The 12,371-nt window shown below is 49.7% G+C and overlaps 1 protein-coding gene across 3 annotated transcripts in view; it reads right to left on the bottom strand.

Annotated features, from left to right (window-relative positions):
• Positions 1–5,858: 5,858 nt before the first annotated feature.
• The window catches only part of LOC150040861 (IQ motif and SEC7 domain-containing protein 2), a 111,100-nt gene continuing 104,587 nt past the window's right edge, over positions 5,859–12,371 (bottom strand). For all 3 annotated transcript variants that reach the window (XM_090326010.1, XM_090326012.1, XM_090326013.1), the window contains 5 exons: positions 11,590–11,689; positions 9,803–9,964; positions 8,072–8,245; positions 7,540–7,589; positions 5,859–6,933 (listed from right to left, as the gene is read on the bottom strand). In XM_090326010.1, coding sequence (XP_090182136.1) covers positions 5,968–6,933; positions 7,540–7,589; positions 8,072–8,245; positions 9,803–9,964; positions 11,590–11,689 — 1,452 coding nt within the window. In that variant the 3' untranslated portion in view covers positions 5,859–5,967. The remainder of the gene's footprint in view (positions 6,934–7,539; positions 7,590–8,071; positions 8,246–9,802; positions 9,965–11,589; positions 11,690–12,371) is intronic.

Raw genomic sequence — 12,371 nt, 5'->3', positions numbered from 1 at the left:
TGATAGACTCCAGCTCCAAAATAAACAGCAAAAAAAAAAAACAACTGAGCTTGATCCATGGCTCATGTGGTAGAGTGCTAGCCGATCAAGCACAAGTTCAAACCCTGGTACCAGAAGAAGAAAAAAAAACAACTCTGTGAGGTCCTAGAACCTTTTGTTTTTGCCAGTCCTAGGGCTTGAACTCAGGGCCTGAGCACTATCCCTGAGCTTCTTTTTGCTCAAGGCTAGCACTCTATCACTTAAACCACAGCTTCACATCCACTGTTTTCTGTCTATGTGGTATGAGATGTGAAACCCAAAGCTTCATACATGCTAGGCAAGCAGTAAGCCAAATTGTAAACCTTTGGGGTTTTTTTGTTTTTTAATCTGTGGTTCCTTCCCAACCAAATACTCTAAGAGATTGGCAGTAGCGCCTTTGATAGGAGTAAGGTAAATTGGCCTTTTATCTTTAGGTTCTCAAAGAAATGGGGAAGTGAGATGAACTACCCCTCACATTCCGAGACTCTGCTGAGAGCCAGAGGGAGGCAGGGATGGCCCAGTTCTGGGAAGGCTATGAACTTCAAAAAGGGCTGAACGGGAAGTGGCACTGTGGCTCCAGGGGTAGGGTGGTAGCCTTGAGCTGAAGAGCTCAGGAAGAGCACCCAGGCCCAGAGTTCAAGTCCCACGACTGACCTCTCACCCCCCCACCCCCCCAAAAAAAAAGAGAAAGAAAAGAGCTGAAGGCAGCATGAGAATATCCTAGAGGGGCCCAACACTTGGCATAGAGTTCATATCAATCAACATATCAATCAATACAATACTAACTCGATTAGCTTAGAAGGATTATCAAAACTTGAGTGATGAGCCAGGCACTAGAGGCTCATGCTTGTAATCCTAGTTAAAGGCTGAGATCTGAGGATTGCTGTTGGAAGCCGTCTGGGCAGGAAATCCAAGAGAACCTTTCTCAATTAACTATCTCCCAAGAAACAAAAGGAACTATGGCTCATGTGGTAGAGCACTGTCTCTGAGCTCTTGGACAATGCCTGGGCCCTGAGTTTAAGTCCCAGGACCAGCACACATCAAAAAAAATTCTTGATAAGGGAGAACACCCTTAGGGTAGAAACCGCAGAGATGTAGTTTCTCTTAATATTTTAAATACTATTTGTTAAAATGAATTCCAGAAATGGAAATGTGGATTGTTTGTTATGTTGTTGGTAGTGGTGATGGTATTTGGTTTTGCTTTGAGTTTTCTTTTGGGGGAAGAGGCAAAAGGGGAACAGAAAGGGAGGGATGACATTTTAATAAATGTGATGCTATTCAGTATACACTATGTGGAAAATAAACTATGTAACTTGTGGGCAGGGATGGGAGGGGAGAACTGGGGAGAAAAGAGGGGTGATATTGTCCAAAAAAACAAATATACTCATTACTGGATTTAGGAAATGGTAACTGAAATAACCTGCAGGCTTAGCTGCCAAATTGTTTTTGTGTTTGTAAAAAAATGCTTAACCTGCTTGACCACCTACGTGTGATTTCATCCTTGTGGTTATTGACTGTGGGTATCTTAAGGTAACATATGGTGACTACCACCTGCGTGTGGTGTTTACCCTTAAGAGCTCAGCCCCAATGAAGGTCAGGGCTGCTTTCTATCAGCCCGAAGGTGGAGAGTAGCCACTGCGCTGCTATTAAATTGACTCCTAGCTCTGTTTACTGAGTGCTGGTGACTATTGTTGGGGGGTTCGGGACCCCCAAAATGACTGGGATATTACAGTAAAGCTCTCTGTTGTATAACACCTTAATAACAACAAAATTATTATTTTTTGCCAGTCATGGGGCTTGAACTCAGAGCCTGAGCACTGTCCTTGGGCTTTCTCAAGGCTAGAGCTCTACCACTTGAGCCACAGCACCCCTTCTTGCTTTTTTTTTTCTACATATGTGGTACCAAGGAATCAAACCTGGGTCTTTGTGCATTCTAGGTAAGTACTCTACCACTAGGCCAAACTCCTGGATCCATATAATTATTTTCAAAAAACCCTTGAGGGACCATTGGTGCCTGTAGCTCACACCTGTAATTTGAGCTACTCAAGAGCAGAGATCTGAGAATTTTGGTTCAGAGCCAGCCTGGTAGAAAAGTCTGTGACTCACATCTGCTTAATTAACAAAGTAAGCTGACGAAGTGAAGTGAAGGGAAGGTCTGCCTCGAGTGGCTAAGCAGCAGCTGTGAGTGAAAAAACTCAGCAAGAGTGAACTTGAATGACATCTGAGGCTAGGTAGTGACTCACATCTGTAATCACACCAGCTATGTGGGAGGCAGAGGTCTGGAGTACTGATGGTTCGAGGCTAGCCCTTGGGGGGAAAGTTAGTGAGATCCTATCTGACAAAAACCAGACATAGTGGCTAGTACTGTAGGTAGGAGGATGTTGGTTTGAGGCTAGCCCTGGGCAAAAAGCCATGCCCTACCTGAAAAATAGCCTAAAGCTAAAGGGTTGGGGTAGGAATTAAATTACAGAACTTGTGCAACAAGTACATGGCCCTGAGTTCAAACCCTGGTATGATGACAAAATCTCCAAACTCCTTAGTCCAAAGTGAACACTGAAGTTCATAGAATGTTATTTCTAGGGGCTGGCAGTGTGGTCTAGTAATAAGAGTGCTTTCCTACAATGCATGAAGCCCTGGGTTTGATTCTTCCATATCATACACATAGAAAAAAAAAACGTAAGTAGTGCTGTGGTTCAAGTGATAGAGTGCTAGCTTTGAGAAAAGATCAATGACAGTGCCCAGACTCTGAATTTAAGCCCCAGGACTGGCAGATAGAAAGAGAGAGAGAGAGAGAGAGAGAGAGAGAGAGAGAGAGAGAGAGAGAGAGAGAGAGAGAGACAGAGGCAGACAGAGAGACAGAGAGACAGAGAGAGACAGAGAGGGAGGAGGGAGGGAGGAGAGAGGAGAGAGGAGAGGGAGGAGAGGGGAGGGAAGGAGAGGGGAGGGAAGGAGAGGGGGGAGGAGAGGAGAGGGGACATGTTTCTAAAAAGCCCCAGCTTGCAGAACTAGGCAGTGGTACCATGCTCTACTCATGGAGTATGACTATGAAAAGAGCTAAACTGTAAGGAGACAGGGGAGATCTTAAGTGACATGTGTGCTGATTGTCTAGAAAATGATACCAGAGTCACTCTCAAGCTACCTGTGGCCTGATGGGAAAGACACTGGGTTGAGAGATCTCAGAGAATATGAAAAAGAGTACAGATTGGGCCAGATACCAGTGGCTCCTATCTATAATCCCACTACTTGGGAGACAGATCTGAGAATCACTGTTCCAAGTCAACCCAGGTCAGAAAGACCTTGAGACTTTCCTCTCCAATGAATCACCGAAAGGCTAAAAATGAAGCTGTGGCTCAAGTGGTAGATGCCAGCCTTGAGCAAAAAAGCTGTGACAGTACCCAAGCCCTGTGTTCAATCCCCAGTTCCAGCATGTGTGCCCATGTGCACATATATACAGAGAGAGAGAGACAGAGACAGAGACAGAGAGACAGAGAGAGACAGAGAGAGACAGAGACAGAGACAGAGGGAGGGAGAGAGAGAGGGAGAGAGAGACAGCGCAGTGATTGTCAATGGTGGGTCCTTTAAGTCCGTCTTACAAAAGCAGGAAAACCTCTGTCTGTGATGTCAGTAGGGAGAAGGCACAAGTAGAATAAGTTAAAAAGTACACAGGCACTCTGAGAGAACAGAGAGCAGATGGCTAAGCATGAATGAGGAACAAAGGGACTGAACAGGTATTGAGTCACCCCATGGAGATAGGCAGCTTGTACTTGTTTCCACAGGTGGCCCAGAACACTTGACTGTGTGTCTGGCAGGAGGTAGGTTCTTCATGTGCATCTGGTAACAACTGTCCTGCAGTATTGTTATCCTCAGCCTTAAAGTGAAAAACAGAACAAAACAAAAAACTAATAGTGCTCTGAGAGGCTGAGTGACATGGCTTGCCAAAAGCAGCATGGTCAAGTCACTGGGCCATGAACTGAGAGGTAAGAGGTAGGAGAAAGGTAGTGCCCACAGGTAATCCAGTTTGTTCCAATAAAGGACAAATCAAATACTGTTGATTGGATTTGATTCAGGACCAAATACTTAGATTTTCAAACACTTAGGTCTTGTCTGTGAGAAGGCATCACATGTTAAGGTGGCTCTAGTTGCTGGAGATGAGGATCGGGCATGGTGGCCCCAATCTGTAATCCTACCTACTTTGAAGGTAGAGGCAGGTGAATCCCTGAGGTTCATATGACTAGGAAATTAATCAGACCCACTCCAAAGGTCACATTGTTGCTGTTCAGTCAGTCAGACTATGTATGAAATGAGATAGGAAGACCTTTACCACACTTCTCACCCACCAAAGCATCTCACCCCACCTAGTTGTCAGTATAACACCTCCCAGGGCTAAGACCTCTCCCTCCAGAGTCTCCACAGTAGGGAATGTGGCTAGAGGTGGGGAAGACAAGGAGGAGGCACAGGCAGGAGGTGAGCACAAGGTCTTTTATGAGGCATCAAATATACATTCTTATATACAAGGAGGAAAAAAAGACAATGCCTGAACCCCAGCTCCTCTCCATACAGCCCCTCCCACCACCACATACCCCTGAGCCCCAGGGTCCCTGGCTTTTCAATAGCCAGGGTCTATATACCTATCAATCTATCTCTACTGCAACCCACAGTGGAGAGGGCGAGAGGAATGTAGGAGCCGAGAATGGAGCTGGATTGCGGGGCAAGAGGAGCTGGGACTTGTAAAAAATATATTTATAATAAATAAACAGGGCTGCAAAAGGGCTGGAGAGGCAGCGGAAATTTTGACGGACAGAAAAGGACTTAGGCATTCTGGCTCCCAGCCCCTAGCTCTGATGGCTTCTACTCTGCCTCAGGAAGGACATCTTGGGCTCAGGGTGGCCCTCTGGGAGCCTCTCCCCAGGGCTGATGTTAGGTGCTCTGCCCAGAGAGATGTGTGTGTGGTGGGGGGGCAATCATCTATAAAGTGCATTGTCTTCAGTCGGAGGTGGGAGAGGTGAAAGGGAATGGGGGGGCATGCAATATGGGTGAGGGAGGGCAGTGCCCTTCTCATCCCAGACCTGAGCCCCCCCTCAAAGAAAACCTGTCTTGACTTGGATCAGGAGAAGACCATTTGCAGGGTGAGGCCAAGTTCCTGAAGCCGAAGGGGGTCTGGGCTAGGGCCTACTGGAGAGAGGGCATTAACTGGCTCGTGAAAGAGAGAGAGGAGAGAGAGAGAGAGAGAGAGAGAGAGAGAGAGAGAGAGAGAGAGAGAGAGAGAGAGAGAGAGAGAGAGAGAGAGAGAGAGAGAGAGAGAGAGGAAGCACTGCCCTGTGGGGGGGGGGGCCAGCCCAAGCTGGGGGAGGGGGTCCCACCCACTGAGTGCATTGAGAGTCTGTGTCTTCCAGCAGGCAGGCCGAAAGACACATGGAGGTGTGTGGCCGGGCCCTGAGGTCAGAGAGAGGGCTGAGCCTGCTTAGGCTTGGCCACAGCTCTACAGAGCTCTCTTCTCCTAGGCTCATGCGGGCCAGAGGAGCTCTGAGGAAGCCTTCACCTCTACAGCTCTGGACGTCCGCCCATCTCCACCAGCCAGAGCTGCAAGGGAGCTCACACTGGCCGGGAGGGCTGAGGCCACAGAGCTAGATCTCCACGACAAGTAGGGGGAGAGGAAGACAGGGAAAGAAAAGTAAAGAGGATGAGGATCTTTCAAAGACCCTCACCACTCTCCAGCATTAAAGAACACCCTAAGTCCAGGCTGTAAATGGCAAGGTCCCTCCAATCTGAAAGGAAACCCCGTGGCAACTGCTAAGGGCTGGGGGGGGGGTCTGAAGGCAGAGAGAAAGTGGAGAGGAGGACATTGCTATGTGTATATATATTTTGAGAAAAACAGAGGGAAGAGGGGCAAGATCTCTCTCCCGTGGATTCCTCAGACCTTCCTGATTTCCAGCTTGCTCATTCCATTGATCACACCACGGTACTAATCCGGCTTGGTTTGGATTTGGGGTTTGCATTGGGTGGGTTGGCCGTGCCAGAGGGCCCAGAGGCGTGCAGTGGGCCATGGGGGGAGGTGGGAGGCAGGGGTGAGTGCGGGGTATGAGGTGAGGGTGGGGGCAGGGGTGGGTAGGAGGGATGGGGTGGGATGGGTGAGTGTGGTGACAATGGTGACTGGGGATGGTGAGGATGGGAATAGGAGCCTCCTGGTGGCCGGGTCCCAGGGCCTCCAGCTGCACCTGCTGCTGGCATCATCTGTGGGTGGTGACTAAAGATGAAATGCTTGGGGCCTTGTTTGTGAGCAGGAGGATGTTGGGGGGCAGGACTGTATAGAGGTAATGGGGATGTGGGCTGGTGCAAAGGATGGCGGCCATGTGGAGCAAACTGAGGGTGGCCTCCAGCCCCTCGCCTCGGGGCCCTGCCCGGCCGGCCTAAGGTATAGTGCTGAGGACCTGGGACAGGGCCATGGGCATGGAAGTGGCGATGGGGTCCTACAGGAGGGGCAGAAGCTGGTGGTGGTGGAATGGAGCTCAGCTGGGGAAGGGGTGGAGGCTGCTGAGGAGGAGGAGGGAGAGGGGGTTGCTGGGGTGGAAGGTAGGGTGGTGGGGCAGGTCCGGGTCCTTGGCAATACTGGGCATGCAGGGCTTGGAGTTTGGATTGCCCATCAGGTAGCACCCCCAGGCCACCGTGGCTGTGACCATGGTGGTGGTGGTGGTGGTGATGGTGGGTAGAGGAAGCAGATGAAGAAGAGGCAGAGGCCTGGCCTGTTGGCGGTGGTGGCATCTGGAAGGGCCCCTTGCCCCGCTTGCTTCCAAATAGGGAGCCCAGGAAGGATGAGGAATTGGAGACCGGCCTCTGGCTCTTGTATTCCTCTGGCGGCGGGGGTGGGGGCGGAGGTGGCATCCTCTGGTGAGGGCGTGGACTGCTAATAACAGACCCCTGGAAAGGGGGAGGGTGGAAGTCAGGCCAGTCTAGACATCCTAAACCCCCAACCCTAAAGCTCCACCCCTGTCCCTGAGGGCTGGAGCTGGGGAGACAGGGATCCCCAGGTGAGAATGGAAAGCAAACAGCAGTCCTGTCCTTGGTACATGGAGCTCCCCAGCTGGAACATTCTCCGGTCACGTCCACTACCTCAGCCGAGAGCCTCAGCAGGCCGAGGAAAACCCAATAGGAGCTCATGCCTCCTCATGCCTCAGTGCTGCAGGCTTAGGAACACCTTGGGCCCAAGGAGGCAGAGTGGCTTGCTTAGGATCAAAAGAGCAGGACTTAAGAGACAAGAGCGTCTCACATCCCCAAATTCCAAAGGCATCCCTACTCCGGGCTGAGAAGGGGCATGGGAGAGTGGAAGACAGACGGAAAGACAGGCAGAGTGAGGACAGACAAGAGTTGAGGACAGATGGAGAGAGCGGGGTGTGGCTGGGAGAGGCAGCTGCACGGTTCCCAGTAGGGAAGAGGGGGAAGCAACAGGCCCCCTCCTCCTCTGGGGCTCCATGGCCGGGGTCAGGGCTCATGCAGAGGATGAGTGGGGCAGGAGCTGGCACTTACTTCGATGGTGCTGTCCAGCGATCCCACGCTGTTACGCCGCCCCCGCTTCCCTGCACCCACAAGCAAGGAGCCCAGCGTCAGAGCAGCAACCCCCCCTCCCCACCCTGCTAGGCTCCAGAGCTGGGCACCAGGCCTGGGCCCCTCCCGGGGAAAGACACCCCATTATCCCTTTCCCCCGTTGAAGAGGGGGAGGTGGGGAGGAGAGGTGGAGAAGGAGGAGAGAGAGGAGGAAAAAGATGGAGAAGGAGGAGAGGCGGTAAAGGAGAGACAGAAGAGGGAAAAAGAGGGGGCTGAGACTGTGGCCCCACTTCACATTCCCTGGCCCAAACAAACCCTGGGCTCCACGTGTTCCGACCTGGCTACCAGGCCCCCCCTGTGGCACAGTGCCCAGGGCTCCAGGTGAAGGTAGGGTGCGTGCGTGTGTGCATGCGTGTGTGGCCAGTGGAGGAAGGCTGGCAGCCAGTGATAGGAGGCAGAGAGGACACCTGGTCCCACGTCTCCCCAGCTAGGGTCGGGGCCCATGGAGACCTACCTGCATCAGACAGATCTCGCAGGGAACTGCTGAGTGCCCCCCGTTTGAGTCCGTCGCCTGCCCCGTAAGTATCCTCCAGGCTACTGCGGGCCAGTGTCCCATTCACTGAGTCCTTGGCTCCTCCCGGCTGCGAGGCGTTAGGCCGTATCATACCTTTCTGCTTCTCCAACTCCGCTGGGTGGCAGTGAGGGAGACAGGGGGAAAACAAGTCAGGAACAGGAGTGAGAGCTCACCTGATTGACCATAGCCCTCCATGGGTCTTCTTTCCTCCTTCAAAAGTCCCATTTTGCCCCTCAACTATCAGCCATTGCTTTCCTTCGAATGACACCTACCCGAGGGTCCCTTCACTCTGTCTTCCCCTCCAATTTGCTCTTCCCTTCTTCCTTCCCCTTCCTTTCAACCCTCATAGTCCTCCCCTCTCTTATCCTATTATAGTCCCCTCCCCCGCCCAAACATTGCTGCCCTTCCAACAAGAGTTTGGATGGTTCATAGGGAGGATAGGAAAGTTCATCCAGCCGTTGGAGAAAGGCAAGACTTTTTTTTTTTGCAGAGTTCACTGAGTTCTCAGATCCCTTCCTGGATGGAAGGGCAAGAGCATATAACGGACACAAATCAAAGCCTCTATTATGTCACCAGGCAAAAGACCTGGATGCTACATATACTTGAACTCTCTCAGTCCACAATATTAGCATCATTCACAATGAGAATCTGAAAAGTCATAGGGCTTGCCCAAAGTCGTAGAGTTGAGGCTGACCTTGTGGAAGCAAGTTGGCCTGATTTTAGCGCGTGGGACTCTTCCAGCCTCCTTTATACCCACAATACTCCACCACTTCCGGTTTTCAGTGGTTAATTGGAGATAAGAGTCTCACAGACTTCAGTGCCTGAGCTGGCTTTGAACTGTGATCCTCAGATCTCAGCCTCCTAATTAGCTAGGGTTACAGGCATGAGCCACCACACCTGGCCTGGAAATTCTTTTGTCTATTAGTAAAACCCCTGGAACCATAAAGGTCTCCTCCAAGAAACTGTCCCACTGCCTCTGCCTGTCTTTTTCTCTTTAATGTCAACTTACTTAAACAGAGATGTCGTTGCCTGGAAATGAAAAGTAATCACTATTTTCTAATGTATACAATCAACATGACTTAGTGTAGCCCCTAGGGGTTGGGAAGATATGTTAATGGGAATCAGTTAAGGAACTGATATGTGGGGAGTGAAGAAAGGAGGGTAAGACAAAGAATGGTACTCATTGAACGTTAGGGATATATTAGGATATCTTGGCTACCTTGGTCTCATTTCCTCTTTATAACTCTATGAAGGAGATTTCATTATTCCAATTGCATGCAGGGCGAAACTGGGGCATGGAGGGCTAGGCAACTCACCCCAGTTTACCCAGATAATAAGGAGCATACTTGAGGTCTGAAACTACAGTCCTACCTCCTACACCCTGATTCTTCTCCCTTATTGATGCCTTTCAATAGAAGGACGAGATGGCTCACGATTGGAGGCTGGGTATAGAGGCCACAGCACAGACTCTTAATGCTTGGAATAATAATCTGAGGTGGAAAAGTAATGTTATCATTGAAGGTATTCAAACAGAAGGGCTTCTGGAAAGAGGGTAGGTAGGATGGTCGGACAAGTTACGCCTCAACTCTTGATATACTCAGAAGATCAAATTCTTTGTGTCTATAGGGCACTTGTAATGTGGCAGGAGGAAGATGTGGCTGGGCTACTCACACTCCACACGATATTTCTCCATCTCTTGCACCTCAGCAATGGATTCGCGCAAGTCAGAAGTGAAGCGTAGCCGGTCCTGGAGGCTGGGGGCATTGAAAATGATGAGGACTTTGCGTTCCCCACCAGGTACTGCCGACAGTAACTTTATTCCAAACTGGTAATCTGTGGACAAAGGGAAGGGACAGGACATGTTGTGTGCCTCTGTCAGGACTGAAGCAAGCAGCTTAGATGGGACATTGTGTGTGTGTGTCTGTGTGCCTGTCTGTCTCTTTCAATCTCACTCTCTGCTAGTACTGGGGCTTGAGCTCAGGACCTGAGCACTATTCCTTGGGCTTTCTCAAGGCTAGAGCTCTACCATTTGAGCCACAGCACCACTTCTGGCTTTTTCTGTACATGTGGTGCCAAGGAATCAAACCCGGGTCTTTGTGCATACTAGGCAAGAACTCTACCACTAGACCATGCTCCAGGCCCCTCTGTTAATGTTTTTGCTCAAAGCTGACACTACCATTTGAGATACAGCTCCACTTCTGGCTTTCTGGTAGCTAAATGGAGATAAAAGTCTCATGGATGTTGTTATCCAGGCTAGCTTCAAACCTCAGTCTTCAGATTTTAGTCTCCTGAGCAGCTGGCTTTATAGCCATCAGCTTTCAATCCCTCCCCCCCTCTCTGTCGCTCTCTCTCTCTCCTCTCCTCCCTCTCTCTTTCCTTCCCCCCATCCAGGGGTCTTACCCATGATACCTAGGCAGGCCTTGAATCCCTGGACTATGTTCCCACTTCCATCTTCCAAGAGCTGGGACTATAAATAATCTCTCAAATATCCAACATTACTCTCTGTGTGTGTGTGTGTGTGTGTGTGTGTGTGTGTGTGTGTGTGTGTGTGTGTGTGTGTACGTGTGCATTTGCGAGCATGCATGCATGCATGCATGCTCGCTCATACCAGTACTTGGGGCTTGAACTCAGGGCCTAGGTCCTATTCCTTTTTCACTTAAGAGTGGTATTCTACCACTTGAGTCACAGCTCCATTTCTAGTTTTTGCTCATTAATTGGAGATGAGAGTCCCATGAATTCTGCTGCCCAGGTTGGCTTGGAACAATGATTCTCAGATCTCAGCCTCCTGCATAGCTAGGATGATAGGTATGAGCCTATGAATGGTTTCCCTTTGGCCCTCAAATCTTGGCAGTCACAGCCCTCTTACTCTTTATACTCCAGGATGTAAAAGCAAACCAAATTATTCACTGCTTTTTAGAAACTTACCTTTGTCCCTCTGTCTTTGCTCATAATGATTCTTTGTCCCAAATGCCACCCATTCGTATCCCTCTGGGCTCCATAGTTTAGTACACAATGTGATAACCATCTCTTTGGCCCACCAGGGAAATCACAAGAACTGTGGTTCCTGCTCCTCAGGGCCAGACACCCCAGTCTCAGTCCATCTTAGCCTGACCTGCATCCTGAGACCAAGTAGACTCTCTGGTGCCTAGTCCTTAGTACCCAGTTAGGACCATGGAGAGGATGCCTGGTGGTGAGTACCAGTGGCTCACAACTGTAATCCTAGCTACTCAGGAGGCTGAGATCTGAGAATCATGGTTCAAAGCCAGCCTGGGCACAAAAGTCCATGAAACTCTCAACTCTGACCACCAGAAAACCAGAAGTGACAACTGTGACTCAAAATGGTAGAGCACAAGCCTTGAGCTGAATTGCTGAGACTGCACCCAGGCCTAGAGTTCGGGTCCCACAACAATAGATAGAGACAGATAGATAGAATTCTGGGATGCTGAGAAAGGACTTACATGAATTCTGGAAGAGCTGCATATGCATTTCCACCAGGGGAAAGGACTGACGGAAGCTGTACGTTACCAAGATTTTCTTCTTCTGGAAAATTTTGGTGACCTTTGCAAGGGTAGGGGGAACAAAAAGGGGAAGGGAATTTCCATATGATACAATTTCTCATAATCACTCTCCCCCTCTATGCACATACATACAAACACACATTCCCACAAGTTGGGGAGAACTGAAGCTTGAAAAACAGAACAAGAGAAACAGAAGAAAATGTATATTCCTGCTATCACCATGCCAGATGTCATAAATGATACAAAGGCCTTTGTAATATTTACAGGAATTAACGGAATACTGCTCCCTCCACCATCTGAACGCTGCTTCTCCACCACCTCACACAGAGTTTTGTTTCCACTTTCTCAGTTTCTAGAGTGCCAGCACTTTCCCCTTTGCCTGGCTCCATGGTAGTCTTGAGTATGTGATCGCTTCCTGATGGCATCAACAGTAGGCCTCTATTTTTCAGGTTCTCTTGCTCATTCAGAGCCAATATAAAATAACAATTTCTGCCTAGTCTATGTATAAGTTGAACAATTCTTTCTGCCAACAATCCAAAGTCTCTATAAGGCATTTGGGCAGCTTGGCACTGGAGGCTCACACTTGTAATCCTAGCTAAGCAGTAGGCTGAGATCTGGGGATCACAGTTCAAAGCTAGCCCAGGCATGAAAGTCCATGACACTCTTACCTCCAGTTAACCACCAGAAAACCAGAAATGGTGATGTGGCTCAAACTGGTAGAG

Source organism: Megascapheus bottae, chromosome X (genome assembly GCF_031878675.1).
Source record: "Megascapheus bottae isolate mThoBot1 chromosome X, mThoBot2.hap1, whole genome shotgun sequence".
Classification (NCBI taxonomy): domain Eukaryota; kingdom Metazoa; phylum Chordata; class Mammalia; order Rodentia; family Geomyidae; genus Megascapheus; species Megascapheus bottae.
This window is presented reverse-complemented; position numbering and strand designations above follow the sequence as displayed.